Consider the following 26,440-nt stretch of genomic DNA (forward strand, 5'->3'; position numbering starts at 1 on the left):
GATACTTTAAGCCCAAGGGCTCCAACAGAGAAAAAATAACCTAGTGAGGAAAGGAAACAAATGAAATAAATAAACTACAAAAGTAATGAACAATTAAAACAAAATATTTTCAAAACAGTAACAGTAAAATAATGTCATATACAAACTATAAAAACTTAAAAAACAAGAGGAATATTAATTATTATTATTATTGTTAGTGTTGTTGTTAATATATTATTATTATTATTATTATTATTATCATTATTATTATTATTATTATTATTATCATTATTATTAACTAAGCTACAATCCTAGTTGGATAAGTAAGATACTTTAAGCCCAAGGGCTCACAGGGAAAAAATAACCCAGTGAGTAAAGGACAAATGAAATAAACAAACTTCAAAAGTACTGAACAATTAAAACAAAATATTTTCAAAACAGTAACAGTAAAATAGATGTCATATACCAAAAAAAAAAAAAAAAAAAAAAAAAAAAAGAGAAATAAAACAGAGGAAGTGGGCCCGAGTGTACCTTCAAGAAAGTATAGCACTGCAGATACACAATACCAATAAAACTCACGAACTTGCCGTTACCCCGCAGGGCAATGCAATTCGATTTAACATCGAGAGAGATCTACGTGACTGCAAGCGTCAACCGAGAAGGTTCGGGAAAGTCAAAGCTTCGTCGGCATGGAAATAGCAACAGTCAGCATTTGTTGCTTGACTTTAAGAGCCCAGAACAGAGTGCACACACACGGGCTTATTTCTGGATACTTACTGATACGGAGGTTACTTAATTAAAATATTGGGGTAACTTAAAATGTTTTTCTTTATGTCTCTAGCTATTTACAGATAATGAGGTAACTTAAAATGTTTAATGATTCTGGCTATTTACAGATAATGAGATAACTTAATTCAAATGTTTTTTTAACATTTCTGGCTATTTACGGACTATGAGGTAACTTAAAATGTTTTTCAATGTTTCTGGCTATTTACTGATAATGGGGTAACTTAATTAAATTGTTTTGAACATTTCTGGCTATTTACAGATAATAAGGTAACTCAATTCAAATATTTTTGAACATTTCTGACGATTTATAAATGAGGTAACTTGAAATGTTTAACATTTCTGAATATTTATAGATGAGGTAACTTAAAATGTTTTTGAAAATTTTTGACTATTTTCAGATAATGAGGTAATTTAATCAAAATGTTTTTTAATGTTTCTGGTTATTTACAGATAATGAGGTAACTTAATTAAAATTATTTTTAATATTTCTGGCTATTTTTACATAATGAGGTAACTTAATTAAAATGATTTTTAATATTTCTGGCTATTTACGGATAATGAGGTAATCTAATTAAAATGTTTTAATGTTTCTGGCTATTTACGGATAATGAGGTAATCTAATTAAAATGTTTTAATGTTTCTGGCTGTTTGCAGATAATGAGGTAATCTAATTAAAATGTTTTAATATTTCTGGCTGTTTGCAGATAATGAGGTAATCTAATTAAAAAATTTTAATATTTATGGCTGTTTGCAGATAATGAGGTAATCTAATTGCAATTTTTAATATTTCTGGCTGTTTGCAGATAATGAGGTAATCTAATTAAAATGTTTTAATATTTCTGGCTGTTTGCAGATAATGAGGTAATCTAATTAAAATGTTTTAATATTTCTGGCTGTTTGCAGATAATGAGGTAATCTAATTAAAATGTTTTAATGTTTCTGGCTATTTACGGATAATGAAGTAATTTAATTAATGTTTCTGGCTATTTACAGATAATGAGAACCTAATTAGAATGTTTTTTAATGTTTCTGGTTATTTACAGATAATGAGGTAACTTAATTAAAATGTTTTTTAATGTTTCCGGCTACTTACAGATAACTTAATTAAAAAAATTTCTCTAATGTTTCTGGCTATTTACAGATAATGAGGTAACTTAATTAAAATGTTTTTTTAATGTTTCTGGCTATTTGCAGATAATGAGGTAACTTGATTAAAATGTTTTTGATGTTTCTGGCTATTTACAAACTTAAAATGTTTCTTAATATTTCTGGCCATCTATAGATAATGAAGTAACATGAAATGTTTTTCAACATTTCTTGACTACTTATGGATAATGAGGTAACCTAATCAAATTGTTTTTGAGCACTTCTGGCTATTTATAGATAATGATTAACTTAATCAAAATGTTTTTTAACATTTCTGGTAACTTACATATACGGTGATAATAACTTGAACTTTTTTTTTAAACGAGGTAATTGAGCGAGTAGAATAACTATCTAGAAATAGCATTCGATACCAGATAATATAAAAAAAATGGATAAATAATGCTAGATTACTATTTAACAGGAGAAGCAATACTATATTGATATTTAACTGGAAAAACAACACTAGATTTATATTTAACTGGAAAATAATAGATTTATATTTAACTGAAGAAACCATACTGGATTTATATTTAATTGGAGAAACAATAGTAGAAATATTTATATCTAACTGAAGAAAATACTAAATTTAAATTTTACTGGAGAAACAACTACTAAATCTATATCTAACTGGAGAATCAACACTAATTTATGTCTCGAAGATTTTTCGCAAAAACTATCTAAGGAAGGCCATAAGAGGGGTAGAGAGCAGTTTTGGTAGTCATCACGAAAATTCAATTAGTATCCCATTATATTTAAAATCTCGCGGCACTTAATCATTACAGTCATATTCAACATTCAGTGCAGTAAAAACTAGAACTGAAAAAGTGGAAATACAATAGAACCCGAACAAGGGGGCGGGAGACATATTTATTCTGTAAAATACCAGTGATCTTGCACACACGTACATTTGAAAACATCTTTTCATTGTTATGTTATTTCCTCATGAATTGTTAATAAAATCATAAAACAAAAGCTTATCGTTTCTAGAATCTCCTTTACTGATTACAGATATTAACATTACAAGATCACGAACATTTTAGTTGCAATGCTCAAAGCACATACCAGCACCGTAATTCCTTATCAGTTTGTCTTTCCGGTCAGGCTCTTTTATCAATATCATTCAAATGGTTCAGGATTTAGCTAATACAATTTTTATAAAATAATATAATTAGAATACTAATCGCAATAGCATGCATCACCTAATTGAATTTAGCCAACGTAAAACAAAATGAAAACTGAAATTACAAATTGAGACACCTGCATTTTAAAACGGTAAATTAAATTCTTCTGGGAATTCAGTCGTTTTATTCACAAAGTTGTTGACATACAATCGATAAGTTCGCCATAAGAAATATCTAAAATATTAAATAAAGAAAAATACAAACCTAGAAAATGGCAAACATGGAAATCATTATGACAACTTTAGCACAAAGTGTCTTATGTTTTTTAGCAGAGCCCCACAACCCCAAAACACGATACACAAACACATATCTACAGTATAAGAAAGAAAAAGGTTCGTTTGAAGTGGAGCGGAAATTCATGAATGGTTTTCCTTAGAGAGAATAGTTCTAGGAGAGTAATGTTAAAAATAAAAGACAAAAATTTGCAGAAATTTTAAGAAACAGGAGTCATAACAGATTATTATTACTATTATTATTATTATTATTATTATTATTATTATTATTATCATCATTATTTGCCAAGCAACAACCCAAGTTGGAAAAGCAAAGGCTATACGCCCAAGGGCCCCTACAGGGAAAATAGCTCAGTGAGGAAAGGAAATAAGGAAAAACTAAAAGTGTCCATCTCTTAGTAGAGCTGCTTAACATAGCTAAAGTCTCTTCTACCCTTACCAAGAAGTAAGTAGCCACTGAACAACTAGGGTGCCGTAGTTAATCTCTCTTTATAATGTTTCTTAGCTCTAACGAGTTTGGCTCTTCGCTAATTCAATGTACCATTTAAAAAGTAACTGTCAGAACTCCATGTTGACCATCTTTATGTTTTTTTTTTCTTTTCTATATTTTCAATTTAGTGTCAGGTTAACCTTTATTTCTCATTTGTCAACTTGTAAATACCATTACTGTATTATTAACTAAAGGTTAAAGGTGTCTGGTTTCAGTTCCAGTTACATCACAAAAGATGCTCACCAGAACGTCAGCCGGGCAAGCCAAACCCCTCACTATGGTGCCCAACCACAGCAGTGGCCTTTCCAGTAAACAGCTTAAACTCACGGTCCCGGGCTGGGATCGATCTGCTGCCAAGCGAATGCTAAGCAAACACGTTACCACTGTACTAGTCTTAGTGTATGATGAAATTCTTTAACATTCGAGGGATATTGAGCAAGATCCCGGACCAGTGTGTCCAAGACAGCACCAGTGGAGTTTAATGTAGTGTAGCCTGCTTCTTATAAGCTCTTTTATGAAAGAGCATGTCATGGAATTTAAAGTCACGGAGGTTTGTAACAAGTATAACATTTATTTGGCTTTCATCTATCAACGTCCAGACTTAGAAGACCTAGATTATATCATATATCGCTACATATTTCCAATCATAACTTATGATACAGCATGTTAGAAAAGCCTCTTGTTTCAGGGGAAATAAGAAATTTTGGAGAAATAGGATGGAAGCTTTCTTTTGCACACAGACAGAGAGAGAGAGAGAGAGAGAGAGAGAGAGAGAGAGAGAGAGAGAGAGAGAGACAGAGACAGAGCGCTGGGGAGAAAATGTGCTGTGGATTTAGGGAGATAAAGAAGACTGACCAGAAAGATCCTCAAAGAAGAAGGCTGCTGACACCGATTTTGAAGAAAATCAGAAAAACTTGGCAAATGTTAACAAAGGACAATAAATTACATGGATTCAAAAAGGAAATAAAATATAAACATTATAAAAAGAAGTAACCGAACAGGCAAACTAACGAATTTAACTGTCATTAGAATCCAATCTTGATGGATGGATTTTTATGAGGACACTGCATAACAGACGTTGCTAAATCTCCAGACAAAATATTTATGAGTTCCATGAAGCAATGAATTGATTAAAAACTTTAAGATTTGAAGAAGACATAGTTCTGTTAAGCGAACCATGGGAGGAATTGCAAAAGACAGAAGAATTGAATGGATAACGCAGAAATGTAGGACTGAAAACGAATAAGAGTAAAACTAAGAATGTTCAATGAAAATGCAGAAAGACAACGAATAACGATTAAGGACCTAAGTGTATGCGGGATCATGGGAAAAGTCAGTATTTAACATTGAATGTAGAAAATCTAACCTATTGGTGGTATGAAGTCAAATGAATTCTTCACACTGATGCTTTCGGATAAGCAGCGATAAAAGAATGATAAACTTCTTATAAAAAAATGTTTGTTACTCAAAATGGTTTAATCTCTCACTAAAAGGGTATTAAGGTACTTGAAAAAACAAACATATCTTTAGATTTTAAATTTTGAGATGAAAAACAGGTAGAAATAATATATTTATATACAGAGCTCTGTTTCAATTAATTATCAACAAGAATGTACCATTGCTGAAAAAAGAAAATACTTTTAAAACAATAAACAAAGGAAAAGCCAAGAAGAAATGTGTGAAAGAATTAGAGTTCGGCCGAGAACAAGATGATAATACTGTATTTCAAAACAACACATAAAATTGTATATGTGACAATAACACGAGAAATAAGACAAGCAACAGCATCAAAATTCAAATACAATACGAAATACAAAGGGGAGTGAAAAAGATATTCATCTTGCGAAAAATGAAGAAACAAGGTTTCAAGACAGTGGTTTATTATAGAGAGTTGAAGGAAACGGTAAATAGATAAATAAAAGAAGATAGATAAATAAAAATAACATAACAGGCATAACTTCTGGACAACACTAATCAAGGAGTAGCATCAGCTTCGCAATTTATTACTTAAAGAAACAAAGTAAGATCAGAAACATGGCGTAGCGGCGTAAACGTTAAAAGAAGTTTGCGTAAAATAAACTAAAATATCACTAAGATGAGAGAGAGAGAGAGAGAGAGAGAGAGAGAGAGAGAGAGAGAGAGAGAGAGAGAGAGAGAGAGAGAGAGAGAGATCAAATATAAAACCTTTTCCTCCCATCTCCCATATGAATTGTGACGGCGCCAAGTAAGGTTGTGAACTCAAAGGCAGGTTGGAAACGACTGAGTTATATTATTGTAGAACTCTCTCCTTATATACAAAACCTCAAGGCAACAGGACATAACAAGTTCACAAGACAGACAATATTACAGAGGAAAAACCAGACGTGAATTTTCATGTTCGTTTTAGTGCGAGGGAAGAGCGAAGATACAAGCATAATATATACAAAAGGAATTATGTACAATTGTATGAAACACGGTTGGTACATGGCTCCCCCCCTAAAAATGACATACTGTACATGTTAAATAGGGCGCCCTGATCTAGAGAGGCGAACTGTAGGCGGGTAATCTGGCAGAAGATAAGCAGGTTTTAGACGATCAATGGAGACCCAGTCTTCTTTGCCCCGAATGTTTAGGAGGAATGCTTTCGGACAGCGTCGGATCACAAGGAAAGGGCCCGTGTAAGGGGGCGTTAGTGGTGGCTTGCTGGTGTCGTTGCGCAGGAAGACGTGCGTTGCAGAGTGCAAGTCCGTTGGTATGTGATGCTTCGCTGGGGGCTTGTAAGTCTGGCGGCACGGAGTAAATTTTCCCACGACGTGACGTATGCGCTGGAGATCGTCGGAGGAGGTTGTAGAAGGAAAAAATTCGGCAGGGACGACCAACGGGTCGCCATACACCATTTCAGCTGCCGAGACGTCGAGGGCGTCTTTAGGAGTGGTCCTTAGTCCCAGGAGGACCCAGGGAAGCTGAGTAAACCAGTTGCAATCCTTGCAGCGGGACATCAAAGCTGCTTTGAGGGTGCGATGAAAACGTTCAACCATTCCATTGGCAGCGGGGTTGTAGGCCGTTGTCTGATGTAGGGTGATGCCCAGGAGATTCGCTAATGACGTCCACAATTGAGAGGTGAAAGTGGTTCCCCTGTCAGAAGTAATATGCTCAGGGATACCGAATCTTGAAATCCAAGCAGAGAGTAAGGCAGATGTACATGAGGCGGACGTTGCAGTTTCCATGGGAATGGCTTCAAGCCAACGAGTGGAGCGGTCGATGACGGTAAACAGTTAACGATGTCCTTGTGATGTGGGTAGGGGGCCTACAACGTCGACGTGAATGTGTGCGAAACGACGCTGAGGTTGAGGAAAGGTGGCCACTTCTGAATCCGTGTGTCGATGTACTTTGGAAGTTTGGCAAGAAGTACAGGCGCGGACCCAATCCTTAGCATCCCTAGAAATGCCGTGCCAAATGAACTTTGCCTTCAGCAGCTGTGCAGTAGAACGGCACGAGGGATGTGAAAGGCCGTGAATGAAATCAAACACCTGTCGGCGCATGGGAGCAGGAATCCAAGGTCGCGGTCTACCAGTACTGACGTCACAGAGGAGGGTGGTGTTGGAGTCTTCAAGGGGAAAGTCTTCCCAACGGAGGGACGTGCAGGATGTCCTACAAGCTTGATACTCTGGATCCTGTCGTTGGGCTTCAGCCAGGGCGTTGTAATCCAATACCAGTTGAACGGCAGCCAACGTGTTTCTTGACAGGGCATCGGCAACGGGATTCATTTTCCCAGGGACGTATTGGAGGGTGCAATTGTATTCAGCCACGGCGGAGAGATGTCGGCGTTGACGGGCGGACCAGGCGTCAGACTGTCGAGTGAAGGCGTGCACCAGAAGCATGTGGTCTGTGCGAATGACGAAGGGCGTACCTTCTAAGAAATGGCGAAAGTGACGGACAGCCAAGTGCACCGCCAGCAATTCTCGATCGAAGGTAGAATAACCCGATTCTGCCTTGGACAGTTTTCTGCTGAAGAAAGCCAATGGGCGGGGCGAGCCTTTGACCACCTGCTCGAGTACTGCACCAATAGCGACGTCGCTGGCATTGGTGGAGAGAAGGAGAGGGGCGCGTGGGATAGGAAAAGTGAGAGCCGCAGCAGTTGATAGGGCCTTCTTTGCATTGCAGAAGGCTGCTTCTTGAAGGGGACCCCACTTCAGGTCCTTCGGCTTGCCCTTAAGGGAGGCGTAGAGGGGAGCAAGAGTGGTGGCAATGGCTGGCAGAAAACTGTGATAATAGTTGATCATGCCCAAGAATTCCTGCAGAGCTTTGACGGTCGAGGGCACGGGGAAGTTCTGAACGGCTGCTACCTTCTCAGGGAGGGGGTGGACACCTTCAGGAGTGATGCGGTGCCATAAGAACGATACTTCATTGGCGCCAAACGTACACTTGTCGTACCGGACTACAAGGCCGTTTTGTTGCAGGCGGTCGAGCACGATGCGCAGGTGACGGAGGTGTTCCTCTTTTGAGGAGGAGAACACAAGTATGTCGTCCACATAACATATACAGAAAGGGAGGTTCCCTAAGATGCCATCCATGAGACGTTGAAACGTTGCCCCAGCATTACGAAGGCCAAAAGAGGAGTAATTGAAGGTGTATGTACCAAACGGAGTGGTGATGGCGGTCTTGGGGATGTCTTCTGGGTTCATAGGCACCTGATAATACCCCTTCAGGAGGTCGAGCGTAGAGAAAACCTTCGCTTTGTGCAGGTAGGAGGTCACGTCGGCAATGTTTGGGAGGGGGTAGTGATCCGGTTCTGTTTGCATGTTCAGGCGCCTGTAATCCCCGCACGGACGGAGGGAGCCGTCTTTCTTCAGAACGATGTGTAAGGGCGACGACCATGGGCTGGAGGCCTTTTGGCAAAGGCCCATTTCCTCCATTTCAGCGAACGTCTGTTTGGCGGCTGCCAATTGTTCCGGTGCCAGAAGTCTGAATTTTGCGAGGACTGGGGGTCCCGTCGTCTTGATATGGTGATAAATACCGTGCTTGGCAGGAACCGTGGGCGTTTGGCGAAGTTCTGGACGGAAAACTTTCGGGTACGACGTGAGGAGGTGGGCGTAGGCATCCGTGGGTGCGCTGATGTGGAGAGCGAGGTTAGAGGGGGCGGGTTGAAGAGGTGTCGACAAGTACGAGTCTGCGTTGACCAATCGTTGGTGGGCGACATCGACCAGAAGGTGGAAATGAGAGAGGATATCCGCACCGAGGATTGGCATTGTGACGTCAGCAACGAGAAACTTCCAATTGAATTTACCGTTTCCGAACGATAATGTGAGGTTCTCGTAACCGTAGGTGGGTATCGCAGATCCGTTGGCAGCTACTAAGCGGACGTCGGCAGATGTAGACAGACTACGTCGTGCCTTGAAGAGTTTCCTTGGCAAAAGAGAACGACAAGCACCCGTGTCTACCAAAAATCGCACGCCCGTTCCTGCATCCTGTAAAAAGAAAAGATTAGAAACATGGGAGGCCACCGCCACAAGCGATGGCCTACTTACACGTTTTTTGGCCACTGGCAATCCTTGGCACATTTCTTCGCGGTTGCCCCGAATCTGAAGTGGTAGTAGCAAAACTGCGGCGGATGGGAGGTAGTAAGTGGCTGTAGAAGTCGTTCGTTGGGGCGCGAGCGATTGGTGGGTGGTGGGCGGCTTTGTCCCCGCTTCGGCACGTCACGGGGTAGGCGTGTATGTCCTACGGCATTCATGTCCGCTTCGGTTGACGTTGAATAGGCATCCTCGTCGTCAGGGGTGGAGGCGTTGATGGAGGTCTTGAAGTGGCTGTCCATAAGGGCGTCAGCTTTGGTCATCAAGTCCTTTATGGGTAAACTATTGACATCGGGTATGGCAGCGCGTACAGGTTCGGGTAAACGGCGTATCCAAAGGGCACGAAGTAGGTTCACCTCACGAGGAGAGCCGTCTGCGGCAGGTTGAAGGCGAGCGATACTGGTCATTTCCCTGAGGGCAAGCGAAGCCCTTTGGTCCCCCAACGGTTGTTGCGAGAGCTGAAAAAGCTTTGCTATACGGGCGGCTGGCGATGGCGAGTACTGCTGCAGAAGATATGTTTTGAGGGCGTCATACGCTATTGGGGTGTCTCCTTGTTCACAAAGCCAGTCGGATATTTCTGGGAAGGTGTCCTCGGGTATCGCCGCGAGAACATAATCCGCTTTGGTGGTTGAGCGAGTCACGCCCCTGATACGGAAGTGGACTTCTGCGCGTTGAAACCAAGCAAACGCCCCTACGGTGGCGAACGGTGAAAGTTTCAATAGGTCGGCCGCAACGCCCACTGCTGTATTAGAGTCCGTCTCCGTCATAGTACCAACGATGGAGGGGCGAGGGAGGTGGGGGTGGAAGGCAGTGGGAGCGAGTCGACTTCCGGAGTCACCAATGTGACGGCGCCGAGTAAGGTTGTGAACTCAAAGGCAGGTTGGAAGCGACTGAGTTATATTATTGTAGAACTCTCTCCTTATATACAAAACCTCAAGGCAACAGGACATAACAAGTTCACAAGACAGACAATATTACAGAGGAAGAACCAGACATGAATTTTCATGTTCGTTTTAGTGCGAGGGAAGAGCGAAGATACAAGCATAATATATACAAAAGGAATTATGTACAATTGTGTGAAACACAGTTGGTACAGAATGAATCGTTGTCTGCCAATCCTTTGAGTTGCCATCAAGTTAATTGTTGGAATGATTAATTCACAAAGAAGGCAAATCTATCGATACTATCTCTACTGACAACTTAAGTATTTTAAGTATTTCAAAATATGTATTTTAAAGAAATTTCTACTCAAGAACATCGCTAAAATTTTGTAAATTTGATTGCATAAGATCAAATTTCAAGTCAGCAAATGGACACCTAACACAACTTTTTAATCAAGCAACATCTCTTTCACTTACGAAACACCATTCAACAGTCTTTTCAAGTCTTAAAAAAAAGTCTTGCAAGTGTTAAACTAGTCTTACAAGTCTTAAAAAGTCTTACAATTCTTAAAAAGTCTTACAAGTCTTAAAATAGTCTTATAAGTCTTAAAACGTCTTACAAATTTCAAGTCTTTCAAGTCATAAAAAAAAATCTTACAAGTCTTACAAGTTTTAAACAGTCTTACAAGTCTTAAAAGTGCTAAAAGAAAGTTTTACAAGTCTTAAAAATATCTTACAAGTCTTAAAAGTCTTAAAAAAAGTCTTACAAGTCTTGAACAAGTAAACGTTCAGCTCAAGACTTGAGACACTTGCGTAAGATCAGTTAACGTGTATCAAATGAACTTGAATCAAATCGATAGTAAAAATGGCAATGAATCACACAATTTGGAGAGCATGCCTGGATACCCCAACTGTGCATACAATATATATTGGCATGTTATCAAAGCTTGACGTGAACCAAGGTCTTCGTATCGTGAACAAAGTGTTCTCAGGAGAACAGAGGGTAAAAAGCGATATGGCTTTGTGTTCAATATCACCAATATTCTGCGCATGGAGAATGTTCTCGGACGTTATACGAGCAATAAACGTATTTTAATTATAATATCCATTTCTCTCCCTTTATGTTCAAGTATCGTCATGGCATTCATATAAGGAAATGGTTCCGGTAAAATTCTTTGGTACAGTTGTAATTCACTTTTTTTTTTCTTTTCTTGGGATAGTATTTTAGAGATTTATAATCTAGCGTAAAAGTCAAGACTAAGTACAGGCTCTTTGTGCAATGTGTATTGTAATTCCAGTACTAGAGAAGGCCTTGTAAGAAGATAAACTTGCTTTTCATTGTAAAAAAAAAAAAAAAAAAAAAACACCGCACATTCCAATACATTTCTGCATAGAAAAATACTGTTACTTATCTAACAACACTATGAAATTAATAAAAATTATTTTAATTACAATTCATCGCCTTTGTTTCACAGACAGCATTGCCAAGTTCCTCTTTTGCTAAACACAACGTATAGCTGCCAGAAGTTTCTTTATCTTCCCGTGAAGTGTACCGGAATTAACGAAGCCAACTGTACCAAAATGCGTTTTTAGAAAATTTGTAAAAGTCACTTGGCTGAAACTTTCGAAACAAATACCGTAGACGAACAATATGAAATATAAAAAAGCAAAGCCTACAAATCAATAATAAAAGTCTGAAGATTTTTCTGTTTTTTTATAAATTCTCTTTCTAAGAATAATAGAATTTCTTGGCAACACGGGCCAAAAAACTCGCCGTACATACTACGGAATAACAATGAAAATGTTGCCCTTAATAATAATTTATGGCAAATGTAGTATAACTTGCGCATTACTACGCGTAAAGGTATCATGACACGAGAAATATGAATAAAAACAGTATATGGAATTTCAAGGCAATTGTCACCTTGCAATAAAATCAAATTACGTTACATGACATATGAAGCAATCTAAGGAAATTTTGACTAATGATTAAAAATATAAAGCAAATAATTGAAATTTCAAGTATCACAAAATGCAGTAAAAAGGAATGTGAAGGCACTTTTTTTAAGGTTTAAATGTCACTCGTGAATGGCAGAAGCAAGGGACAGTGACAATGCATTAGCAGTACAATGCCCTAGAGACTGATCTCCATCCAAGCTAGGAACAGGGAGGACCAGGAAATGGCTGCTAATGATTCAGAAGGTAGACATACAATAGGCTTCTCTAAACACCCATCCTTAACTCACAAGGATGGTGAGGTGGCAGACACAACAAGACACTATTGGGCTTGAGCATGACTCGAATCCCAGTCCAGCAGATCACCAGGCAGGGACCTTTTCAGTAGACCACTACAACCTTACCAGTCAATGACACTTCCAAGCAAATATCAAAGAGATAGGCTAGAGGGCACTCAGTACGGCGCAAACCTCCGCCACGGCAGCTTATTTCTCTACCTTTCGCTTGACCGTGACCTAGACCTTCCATAATCTAATAATTTCCAGCTTCTCACATAACAGTTAATCTCTGCAAGTTCCATTACGATTAAAATTGTGGCTAGGAAGCTGTCCAGAAATAAACACACACAAATAGGGGCGAAAACATAACCTCCTTCCAACTTCGTTGGCAGAGGTAAATAGAAATTTCGTAGCATGTGTCATTAAGGGACATTTCGTATGAAATGGCATAACGAATTAAACTGCAACTAAAGTAAGTGACATAACACAATGCACTGAAATAAAGTCAAAACTGCCATAAAACAGCTAGCAGAACTCGAGGGATACCCATTATCATTATTGGAATAATAATAATAATAATAATAATAATAATAATAATATGCCAAAGGTCTCCCCCTCCCCTCTCCAAAAAAGATAAAAAGGTCCAGTAAAGGTTGCAAAAAAAAAGAAAAAAAAAACTTTATACCTGATACTTATGACAAACTTTAGCCATCTGGTGTACTGAAACTAACAAAATACAGTGTATTTGCTTATCTACATTCTTAATCAAACCACCACTAGTAAAACTGTACTATTCTAAAACAAAAGAAACGATACTATCTAGTCTCTTACACGACGAAGAACAAATAGCTATACGTGCTTTTCTTGGAAACATCAAAGTAGCGTAGTTATTTAGGACTTAGACGCATTTTTACTAACGAAAAATGCAAGTAAAGCCACTTTTATAAAAAATAGTAAAACATTCCTCAACCTTACAATAAGTGCTACTAGATATGGGCCAACCACATTCCTTAACTTAACAATAACAAACCTTTACCCAGTTTCACTGCTATTTCTTACCAATACCTGGAAACACAAGAACGCTAGTAAATGACCTTAAATTAGTCCCTATGGGAATACAGGTATGCATCGATCGATGGTAGAGAACATTCCAGGTTACAGAAAAAAAAAGAAAAACATTCAAAGAATATATATATATATCCATAATGACTAACTAAATACAACTCAAGGTCAACGGCAAAGGTCCTTAAGTGCACTGCTATAGATATGACAAGACATTTTTACCTTTACTGAAAACGAAAGTAATTACTCGGAAAACTGACCGTTTATTATAGGTTTCTTTCAATGAATCATTCATTGTTTCGATCCTTTAAATTCATTCATAAAATACTAATATACACTTATAAAACATATTCTTATATCTTCAACATATATTTTCATTCAGCTATAATTCTAATAGCATGTGACTCAATTCTAGCATTAGTTTAAACTTTTGTCAGTAACACTCGTGGTAACTCGAGTAATTTTTTCCAACTCTTACCAACAAAGTAGTTCCAACATCGGTAGGCCTACTCCTTTCTTAATAAGCCTATCAACCTGGAAAGTTGTTGCATCAGCCTCTATTACAAAGGGCAAATCTTTCTGCATCTGGGTGCCAGCATAACACATGTCACGTTTAAAAAGACAAAGTAATAAGCCTAAGGCTTTATTACCACGGGACATGGCTTACGAGAGTGGGAAAAATGTTTATCCTCTCCTATATAAACATATTGTTTTCCTGTTCGCTGTGCGGCATGCATAACGTTTGACTATTCAGTCTCTCCCCATCCCTAGGGTAAGGGAGAGGGGCTAGTCATATTCTGGTGAGAGGAGGTACCCAGAGAAGTATATTCTGAAACCATAATCTCCCACAAATTGCCGAACCAGTGGGTTGTAGTTAGAAAAGGGTGGATGAGGGAGAAGGGTTTAATTTGTGTGTATCTTAAATATTTAGCCGTCATTTCTGACGGCTCGCGTACACTAGTACAGTGTAATCCTCGTCAACGCGAAAGCAGTGCTACTTAAAGCAATTCTAAAAATTCAAACAGACGTTCAAACTATAACGTCAATCAATTAAATTAATCTTCTTTCCCCAGTACACTGAGAAATCCATTCTAATTGAACTAATTGCTGTGTTCAATATGGTCCCTTTAACATCTCCCTTTTGACGACAAAGATAAAAGGAATTAACACCAGCTCCTCTACCTTGACGTAACCCCAACTTCTTCCGGCTTATCAAGATGTAAAAATAACGAGTTGTACGGAGAAGCCCTTCAGGGGTTATCACGACATCGAACGCTTTGCCACTTTCTGCTTTGCTCGCTTCCAGACGAGACGTCCACACGAAGGAAGGAAGCCGGGCGGAATTCACCACCGTCTAGGTATACTTAGACCGTGGAAATAACGTTCAGGCCTGAATACGGAGGACATACCTTGCTGACTGTTTACTTTAAAAGGCTACTCATGAATGGCAGAGGCAAGAGATAGTGACATTGCCCTAGCAAGCAGGACAATGGCCTAGAAACTGACCATATATACCATATGATCAGCGCCCAAGACCCCTCTCCACCAAAGCTAGGACCAGGTAATGGCTGCTGATGACTCAGCAGTTAGACCTATAGGCTCCCCAATAACCCTATGCTTAGCTCACAAGGATGGTGAGGTTACAGCGACCAAAGGAATTAACGAGCTTGAGCGGGACTCTAACCCGAATCTGGCGAGCACCAGACAAGGAACGTTACCAACAGGCCACCACACACTCTACAGGGCCTTGACGATCAATTTAACGTAAACATTCCAAAGCATGCAGCATTTCAAAGCGCATATTGCTCGTTTATAGTCAAGTCTATATTATCGAAACAATTAGAAAATAAAAAAAATAGTCTCCCAGTTTCCTCTTGGAAGCCTTAATATGTAAAGTCTTCCGGACTTGTAAGGATTAAATTTAGGGATTTAGACCACGTGGCTCAATGCTGGGACCTGGGTGGCCATTCATCGGCGAGGGGCAACATAAATAAAACTCTGAGGATGCCCTATGAGAGGTTCCTAACCTGGGGTACATGTATCCCGACGGTACGTTTTTACTCTTCGGGGGGTACATTAGATCTAAGAATAGCCAGTACTGTGCAATATATGATGTAATCAATACTAAGAAGATAATAAAATTATATAAATTTCGTTATTTCTCTTTTTCATCCTAGATTTTAGGAGTATACAAGAAGTAGTAAAAATGCCCAATGGGTACAGAAGAACAAAAATGTTGGGAACCCATGTCCTATGATGTAAAAGTTAACAAAGGTTGTACAGCAAGAAGGAAGAAAGCAAGCGGTAACCAGTTTTTGTAGATAGCTAAAAAGTGGGTGCACGTAGGGTCTAGAGACGCTGCACAGATCACTAAGTACAGACATGGCCACAATCCACCGCCTAAGTTGAATGTTGTTATCTCCTACAAGAACTTTTATCGATGTTAGAATAAAAATAGTGTTATTGATAAGTATTAACTGTACAACAAAACATTTAACTTGGGGCAAAATAATAAAAAACCATGCTTTAGTTCAAATAGTACTTTCAGCTAACTCTTTGAAACCTAGTTACCAAAGATTTACAGCCATTGGACTTGACAGAGTACATAGGCAAGTCGTAGAAGTTTTATTTCATATCTTCAACCTCATGTATTGATAGTTTTTAAATTTTATATATGATAAATATAAATTATTTTTGTTAACGTTCTTAAAGTATTTCAATTGTTCATTAATTCTCTTTTAGTTTATTTATTTCCTTGTTTCCTTTCCTCGCTGGGTTATTTTTCCCTGTTGGTGCCCTTGGGGTTATAGCATCCCGGTTTTCCGACAAGGGTTGTAGGTTAGTAATAATAATAATGATAATAATAATAATAAATAAGACAAGCTAACACTTATACATACAGTAGATAGGCCTTATAATGCATGGAAAAAATATTTGCGCACATAGGCCTATATATACTGTACATGTTGGAAGACTTGAAAATATGTTGCATTCACCTATTTCAGTCAACGTTCAGGAGTCTAGTTATTAATCCCAGACCCTTCTTCCCGCGATCCACCAGTGTCTACCAACTACCAGGGTATATACTTCCCTACTCAGGTTAACATGAGAACTACGGAATTTAATTGGATATGACTAAGTAGATAAGCCTCTTCAGGGAATCAACCCTTGACCTCTCTTAATTTATAAATCATAAGTATATACATATAGGCCTATACACGCATATGTATATACATATATACACGCATATATGTATATACATATTTACACGCATATATGTATATGCATATGTATACACGCATATATGTATATACATATATACACGCATATATGTATATACATATATACACGCATATATGTATATACATATTTACACGCATATATGTATATACATATATACACGCATATATGTATATACATATATACACGCATATATGTACATACATATATACAAGCATATAGGTACATACATATATACACGCATATATTGATATACATATATACACGCATATATGTATATACATATATACACGCATATAGGTATATACATATATACAAGCATATAGGTATATACATATATACAAGCATATAGGTATATACATATATGCTTGTAAAGTGGAACCTGTACACACGAACGTATCTACATCCGAATTTTCCAACATCCGAAGTAAAATTTGAGCAAATTTTTGACTCTACACCCGAATTTTATTTCGACACACGAAGTAAGCAATTTTCGTCGTACCAGTTGTATGCTTTTATCCGAATTTTTCTACACGCGAAGTACAATTCGAACACGTTCCTACTCTACACCCGAATGTTTTTTTCGACACCCGAAGTAAACAATACTCGTACGCGTAGTCGGTGCTCATAGCACCAGAAGTGTTTTTTATTTCCGCCGATAGAAGGCAGCACTTCGACCTCGGAGGGACCCTCAATTAGCGCGGCTTGGGTCAGTCCTCTGTGCTCGTCGGCTTCTTGCGGTTGTGCTCTGTGCGTTCTGCTATTAACTCTGTTTTAATTGTGATTTTTTATGTGCATCCTTTAACGGTAATTTACGTAAAGTATGGGTCCTAAAAGGCTTAGTTTTGCCAGTGGTAGTGGTGAGAAAAGGAAGAAGGAAATGCTTTCTTTAGACGTTAAGCAGGAAATTATTGAAAAACATGAGCGTGGCGTCCGTGTGAGTGAACTTGCTAAACAGTATGGCCGTAATATGTCGACGATCTCGACAATCCTTAAACAGAAGGAAGCTATTAAAGCAGTGAAACCTTCTAAGGGGATCACCATAATTTCAAAACGCCGTAGCCCTATCATAGAAGAGATGGAACGACTTCTGCTAGTGTGGATCAAGGACAGAGAGATCGTTGGCGACACCATCACCGAGACCGTCATCTGCGAGAAGGCGCACGCCATCTTTACGGACTTGAAGGAGGAGAGCTCTGGGGGTGATGCTGGGGAGAGTTCAACCGAGCCTTCCTCAGATGATTTCAAGGCATCTCGTGACTGGTTCGAGAAATTTAAGAAACGGTCCGGGATTCATTCAGTTGTTCGTCACGGAGAGGCTGCTAGTGCGGACACAAAGGCTGCAGCTGACTTTGTCAAGAACTTCGAAAAGATCGTACAGGAAGAAGGCTACGTAGAGCAGCAAGTGTTTAATTGTGATGAAACCGGGCTGTTTTGGAAGATGCCGAGTCGAACCTACATCACCGCCGAAGAGAAGAAATTGCCTGGGCATAAGCCAATGAAGGATCGGTTGACTCTTGCCCTATGTGCCAACGCTAGCGGGGACTTTAAAGTCAAGCCCTTACTGGTATACCATTCAGAGAACCCTAGGGCCATTAACGCACATAACGTCGATAAGGATCAGCTTCATGTTTTCTGGCGATCCAACTAGAAGGCCTGGGTCACTAGGCAATTCTTTGTGCAATGGGTTAACCAAGTTTTCGGCCCTTCTGTGAAGAAGTATCTTCATGAACAGAAATTGCCTTTAAAGTGCCTGCTATGCCTTGACAATGCACCCGCTCACCCCCCCGGACTTGAAGATGATATCTTCGATGAATTTAAGTTCATAAAGGTGCTGTATCTTCCACCGAATACCACCTCTATCCTCCAGCCCATGGACCAGCAAGTCATCTCTAATTTTAAGAAGCTGTACACCAAGCACTTATTTAAGCCGTGCTTTAATGTCACGCAAAGCACCAACTTAACTTTGCGTGAATTTTGGAGGAGCCACTTCAACATCGTGCACTGCTTGAAGATCATAGTATCAGGCTTGGGTGGGATTAACTCGACGGACCCTCAATTCTGCCTGGAAGAAGCTGTGGCCTGATGCAGTTTCTTCCCGAGATTTCGAAGGTTTTAACCCCGAACCTGATCCCGTGGTGGGTGCAGCGGAAGCCGTAGAGGAAATCGTCTCCCTTGGCAAGTCCATGGGTCTGGAGGTTGACGCAGATGACGTTACGGAACTCGTCGCCGAACATCACGATGAACTTACCACGGATGAGCTCAAGGAACTCCATGCTATGTCTGAGCACATGAGTGATGACGAGGAAGGGAGCGAGGAGGTAGAACATGTGTTAGGTTCGGCGCATATAAAAGAGGTGTTAGGAAAATATCAAGACGTGGTCGACTTCATCGACAAATACCATCCAAAGAAATTGCAGGTTTGTCGTGTAGTTTCGCAGTTCGATGATGTTTGCCTAACTCACTTTCGAAACATTCTGAAAAGCCGTACCAAGCAATTATCTATCGATAATTTCTTTAAAAAAACTGCGAAGCGAACTCGTGATGAAGAGGATGTAAGTGATTCGAAGAAAACGGCAAAGAGTGAAACGGAAGAAAGTGAAACAAAGAAAACGAAAAAGAGTGAAGCGAAAGAAATTCAGTCAATTTTAAGTGTAGAGAGTCAAAGTGATTAAAATTATGTAATCATCAAAAAGAAAAAAAGAAAATGTAAAAAAAATATAAAATGTAAAAATAAAAAAAAAATAAGCTAAGTTATGTTAAAGTTCACTTAGTGTAAGTCAGAATAAGATACGGTAGTGTACGTTTATCGCAGTTAACCTCTCTACCTCTTCGCCGCCCGTCCGTCTCCTCTCTGCGTAGCAAGACTAACAACACCTGCGCTGGAGTTTCTAAGGTAAAGTGACGCTAAAAACCCGTTTCTTATTTATCATGTTTTGCTAATTCTTCTTATTTACATGTCTATTATCTAATTTAGTGTGCATTATTCTCATGGGAAAATTATGTGTAGTAGTTTATTAAGAAGTTATCATAGGTTTTTGGGCTCAACCACGGATTAATCCTATTTCAATGTATTCTTATGGGAAAATTCGTTTCTACATCAGAACATTTTCTACATCCGAAGTTGGTTCTGGAACGGATTAAATTCGTATGTAGAGGTACCACTGTATATATTTATATACATACAAGCATATGTATATACATATATACAAGCTTAATATATATTTATTATAAATATACAGTATATATATTTATAAATTGTGCGTGTACATAATACATATATACATGCATATATGTATATACATGCATATATGTATACATATATATATGAAAAATTATATATATATATATATATATATATATGTATATATATATATATATATATATATATATATAGATAGATAGACAGCTAGATAGGAAAAGCTCTTGTCATATTTCATAATTCGAGTATATCGAGACTAATAGTGAAGCTCTAAAAATAATATTGAAGTTTTACATATGGTAAGCATTAACTAGTCTGAATAATATAAGGTGTTAAAATAACTGGAAAGTCATTAAAACCTTGTTAAAAGTATCCCATATCAAGAGTTTCATTTTTCAACAAATTGGCAACTGATTCCTTAACTAGAATATCACCAACTTATATTGGAAGTTAAATGACAGAACAGGATTAGAAATGAAACTATAATAGAGAATACTAGTGCCATATGTGGATGAGATCATGGTGAGGGATAGATAGAAATGGTTTGGGTATGCTCTTCGCTCTCCCCAAGAGAGATTAGTTCAGCAAACTGATAACTGGGCTCCATAAGGCACTAAAAGAGTGAGAAGACCCAGGCCTACATGACTGAGGACTATGGAGCCGGAGCGTGAAGTTGATGATGAATAGAGAAGTATTGATTTAAAAGTTCAAGATATAGACGAGTGGGGAAATCTAACCGAGACCCTTTGCGTCAATTTGCGTAGATGATGATGATATACCAAGATGCAAAACTTAGATCACGTTTCTCCTTCCATCAGAATTGCGGTAAAAACCAAGAGTAAGGAATAAACTCTAAAGAGAGAGACACACATACACACAAATCGTAATTTCAACACGAACGACAATATTTAAACCGAAATGTGACATGACCACTATGAAATGGGACTAAACTGAACGAATAACGTTCAAAAAAGCAAAACAAACAAACACATTTGCTCCCCCCACAACCCAAAAAAATCTAGGATGAGATTCCATAAATTTGATATGACAAAAGAAAATATATTGCACTCAAGGACATAAATATGATCACCCGAATACTACGTACAGTGCTTGGAACCAAAAGTAAGTGATATTAAGTGATAAAATAAAAAGCCGAGTAAGAACTCCGTCTCAAATCTCGGTTAAAATACGTCCAAGGATACCAGAATTATATTAATTCCTTCAAGAGTTTTTGACAAAGAAGCACCTTGGTATGCGTAGATAATGGTGTCTGCTTTAGAGTATTCCACTGATAACACTGAATTACTTTAGTACTTGATTACGGCTATAAAACGAGATGATATCTAAGTAACTTAGGATAAGTCCCACTTTACATAACACATCGTAAGTAAGACTAGAGATATTTTTACTACTACTACTACGACTACAACAAATTCATTGTAATTATTTTTAAAATTAAGTTTCTAGTATTTTTTTCAAAATTTAAGTTCAAAGTAACAGAACGGGAGTTGGTATCATTTTCGACTAGACAAGATAAGGGAAAACTAATCGGATTTGTTTGTGAAAGATACGTTTGGTTTGATCAACAGGAATCCACGGTGGCATTTCCCTCATCTTTTAACTGTAGGCCATCCCCGTTTTTGTTTTTTTTAATATAAAACAGAAATGACTTCCTGATAATATATATAAAGTATATATACACACACGCGTATGCAACCAGTCAAAAATGATTCCTATACATTTAAATAGATATGCCCCTCACAGATTCAATCCTTCCCTTCGCATCCCCAACTACAACACGCTAGATTGAACAATTGTGGGAGATTGATGTTTTCGGAGTGACTGACGTTCTACGTGACATTATATATGTATATATATATATATATATATATATATATATATATATATATATACATTATATAAATATATATATATACATTATATAAATATATATATATATATATTATATAGATATATATATATACATTATATAAATACATATATATATACATTATATAAATACATATATATATATATATATACATTATACAAATACACATATATATATATATATATATATATATATATATATATATATATATATATATATATATATATATATATATATATACATTATATAAATACAACAGCTCAGTCTAATCATATACTAGATCTAGTTATAGTAAACAAAAACAACATCATCATACTAAATATGGAGATTGAACCTGACTGCTCTATATCCCCAATGCAAAAGTTAGTGTCTTTTGAAATAGATGTTAGAAAAAATAATGCAATACAGAAGGAAATCACATGCAGGATTAAGACTAACTTTGATCCAAAAGAGTTCATTGAACAAAGCCTAGAGTATATAAAAGGGATAACACCAGTCTGTAACTGTGAAGAGAAGCACACCCTAGTAGAGAGACAATCCTATATAAACTGCATTACTGATAGAAATATAACTATACTTGCAACTAATTATAATAATAGGTGCCCGGAAATAACAAAAATAATCACAATTAAAGAAAAATCGAACTGGTTTGATAATGAATTACATGAAGAGAAAAAGAGAAAAAAGAAAAATGGAGGATAAATGGAAAAGAAATAAAAATAATGAAAACTGGCAACATTACAAAGCAGCTAGAAATCGCTACAATTACCTTATCTTAGTTAAAAAAAAAAAAAAAGGCCTATTATAAAAAAGTGTGCAATGAAAATGACCCACAGAAAATACATAAGAACCTAAAGAAACTATTAGGTCTAAAGACAGAAATAGTATTACCTGACATAACTTATGATCCTAAATGCCTAGCAGATGATTTTATTGATTATTTTGAAGAAAAAATAAATCAAATCTGCTCCAGTTTTCACAACATCGGCACAACAGAACGAAGGAATACATCAGCAACAGGTGTAAGCTAAGGGTATTCAAAGAGTTAAGTCAGAGTGATTATTTGAGAATAATAAAGAAAGTAAAAAAAAACCTACTGCGGAAATGACCCATTTCTAATCAACGATGTAAAAGATGCAGAAAATTTCACCAGACTACAAGAGACCTACCGAAACATGGTAAATATGAGTCTAACACAGGCAGTTTTCCCTGATTGTGAAAAAGTTGCATGTATCAAGCCTGTGTATAAAGGAAAAGGTGATGCAGACAGTTTAAGTTCATATAAGCCAATATCGAAAATTATTGAAACTGCTGTACACGAACAAACCTGGAAACATCTGTAAAAATCTAATGCCATACCTGATGATCAATCTGCATACAGAGAAAATTACTCCACAGAAACAAGTGTTAGCGATTAAAAACGACATAACAGAAATTATAACAAATGGCAAGTGTTTCATTCTTGTGATGCTTGATCTAAGTGCAGCATTTGATACTGTAGAACATACATATCTGATGGAAGACTTTAAAGCTGTGGGCATCGTAGAACGAGCATATGACTGGTTTGTGAGTTATCTTGAAAACCGCAAAGTTAAAGTAGTAATATCAAATGTTGAATCTAAGACAAGAAAACTAACCAAAGGGGTGCCTCAAGGCAGTGTACTAGGTCCTCTCCTGTTTGAAATTTACACGATTGAACTGGCAAATATACTTGAAACTCACAGAGTTGAATTTAAAATATACGCTGATGATACACAATTCTATTTCCCAATAGAATCAGTTGATTAGGCTAAAAGAAAGATACATGAAATAATGAATGACATTAAGGCTTGGATGTTAACAAAAAAGCTCAAGCTCAATGAAGATAAAAGTGAAAGTATTATTTTTGGAAATGAAAAAGATATAAAAAGAATCGAATGCTTCCAAAGAATTGAAATAAGTCAATCGATCATTGACCTAAAGAAATCTGTCAGAAATCTTGGAGTAATCATGGATGATAGACTGACAATGAATGAACATATAAATAATATGGTAAGAAATTGTAACTATCATATTAGAAACATAGCATTTATTGGTAAATACTTAGATGAAAAATCTATGGTCATACTCATTAAACACCACATATTTTCAAGAATTGATTACTGCATCTCACTGTTCTATGGCTTACCAAATTATCAGCTGAAGAAAATTCAGAGTACAAAACAGAGCCGCTAGATTAATAAAAGGACTACACAATAGGGAAAGAGTTACCCCTGCACTAATTAAATTACACTGGCTGCCGGTAAAAGCGAGAATTGAATACAAGCTACTCTTACTAACGTTTAAGATACTGAACCAAAATATCTAAAAGAATGCCTGAATAAACTAGAACTAGAAACAAATGTTAACACAAGACACATGAGTGACAAACATAGGCTATCTGAACCAAGAACAAATAGTAAATTTGGTGAAAGGGCTTTTAGCTACTGTGCGCCTAGACATTATAATAAACTGCCAACTGAAATGAAGGACCTAAAGGGAGCAATTGAATTTAAGAAGAAACTAAATATATTACTTTTCACATGATCATATGATTTGGAAGATGCTACAATCAAAGAATTGTATAAGTTATAATGAAAATGTTTCGTTAGATGATTAATATGGACCCGCCCGAGAAGTAGTTCACTCGACTTCAGTGGAGGGTTGGATTTAAACCCAAAACAAGTAAACAAGTAAATATATATACATACATACATATATATATATATATATATATATATATATATATATATATATATATATATATATATATATATATATATATATATATATATATATATATATATATATATACGCAATGCATTTATATAAAGAGAAAAGGTATGCTCTTTGATTTAGTCTATAATGTTCTGGCAACATCAAATAAATCCTATACTGACACAAACATTTTTGTTACTGATGGCATTTCAAACTGAACTTAAGATAAAAAGTTAAACTTTTCGATTCATCGGCGGCAAACAAAATAATAGAAAAAGGTCTATGTATTGATGCATAATTTGCACAATACAACAAGTGGTGAATATTTAATTGTCTTTCAAAGAGTGCTTTACAGCTCTGAACTACTTTTTAAGTCATAGTCAAGTGTTTCTATAATCACAATAATGACAAATTTACTATATGATGTTTAACATGAATTTTGAAGTTATTCGTCAGTCAATTTTACATTACTGTTAAATACTGCCATGTGTTCAATTTGGAAAACCTTTCGTTACTAAGCAACTACCTAAACGTTGTCTTAAAAGAATATAACTAATTTAAAACGAGTAATTGGAAATGTGAACAGTCAGGGTAACATTTAAAATGTTGAGCATACGCTTGTTGCCAGATGAATCAATCATGCTTTGAGCGTGTGCGTTGTTGCTGCAGGTAGTATTCAGTATGCACAACGTTAAACCACCTCTCTAAGCAAAATCTGCAACTCTCACGTGGACACTTGCCATTGTTTTCAATCATACATACATAAACATTCAGCCCGAGAATGGTTAAGGTCAAGTGTTCCGTTTTACGGGAATAGTATCTCCATTCACTACTACCAGTTGGCACATGCAACGAGACCCGGCACTTTAAGCACGTTTTCCCATAGTAAGCGCAACTCATGGCCTCCCACACCCTGAATATTGCGTCAATTTTCTATAACCTTAATCTAGTCCCGCCTCGGATGGCGCTAATTATTGCCTTACTCGTTTTTCTAAAACACTATGTTGTCTTCCTTAATAGTACAACCCAGACGTCTGAAAGAGAGAGAGAGAGAGAGAGAGAGAGAGAGAGAGAGAGAGAGAGAGAGAGAGAGAGAGAGAGAGAGAGAGAGAGTCCGTCTTGATCTGTGTGGCTATGATGTAAGAACTTAAAATATTTGAGAGGTCTACTCACATATATGCCGGTGCCCATCACTAGAAGGAAATATATCACCACGCTGACAATGTCCCACACTGAGAGCATAGTATTTCCGACCAAACCATCATCAGCCACCTCCGCGTCAGTGACGGTGATCTGCAACCTCTCCGTTGGCATCTTATCACATGCACGAATAACGTTGCACTGTTTCGAGCAGCAGACTAGAGAGAGAGGTAAGCTAAGGCCGGCTAATGCTGAGCACTGTCAAGGAGTAGCACCCTCTGTCCGGGGTGAGTGGTGTGTTCCTAGTGTCAGAGGGAGCAGGGTCTCGGCCTGGCCGGCTGGGGATGGCGGGTGAATGACGTTCGCGGTTTTAGGGTGCTTTCCACGCAGAATCCAACGATCCCATAGAACTTGTTGAAGCTTCTAGAGCGAAATGTGGAACGTTGCTGGCACTCTTCTTTCCGTTCATAATTAATAAATCACCTAGCGTAGTGAAAGAGCTGATAAAATCGTGTCTTTTATTGATAAAAGTAGGAAAAGGTAACATTCTATATAAAGGAGAGGTATATAGTACACAGGTAACTCACAAGGTCCATAAACGTTGATTTCTACGTCGTAGGATACGTTGCCACGAACAATCTGCGACTGAATTCGGCGTATTTTCTGAACGTAAAACATCGGCTA

At 37.5% G+C, this 26,440-nt stretch overlaps 1 protein-coding gene across 2 annotated transcripts in view; it reads right to left on the reverse strand.

Annotated features, from left to right (window-relative positions):
• Positions 1 to 26,440, reverse strand: part of LOC137633317 (sodium/mannose cotransporter SLC5A10-like) — a 197,107-nt gene that overhangs the window by 90,465 nt on the left and 80,202 nt on the right. The window contains exon 1 of one of the 2 annotated variants that reach the window (XM_068365554.1): positions 25,790 to 26,310. The exons of the other annotated variant lie outside the window; for it this stretch is intronic. Within the exon in view, the coding sequence (XP_068221655.1) occupies positions 25,790 to 25,930 (141 nt within the window). The 5' untranslated portion in view covers positions 25,931 to 26,310. Of the gene's footprint in view, positions 1 to 25,789; positions 26,311 to 26,440 lie in introns of those variants that run through there. 2 annotated transcript variants of the gene reach the window in all.

Source organism: Palaemon carinicauda, chromosome 42 (genome assembly GCF_036898095.1).
Source record: "Palaemon carinicauda isolate YSFRI2023 chromosome 42, ASM3689809v2, whole genome shotgun sequence".
Lineage (NCBI taxonomy): Eukaryota > Metazoa > Arthropoda > Malacostraca > Decapoda > Palaemonidae > Palaemon > Palaemon carinicauda.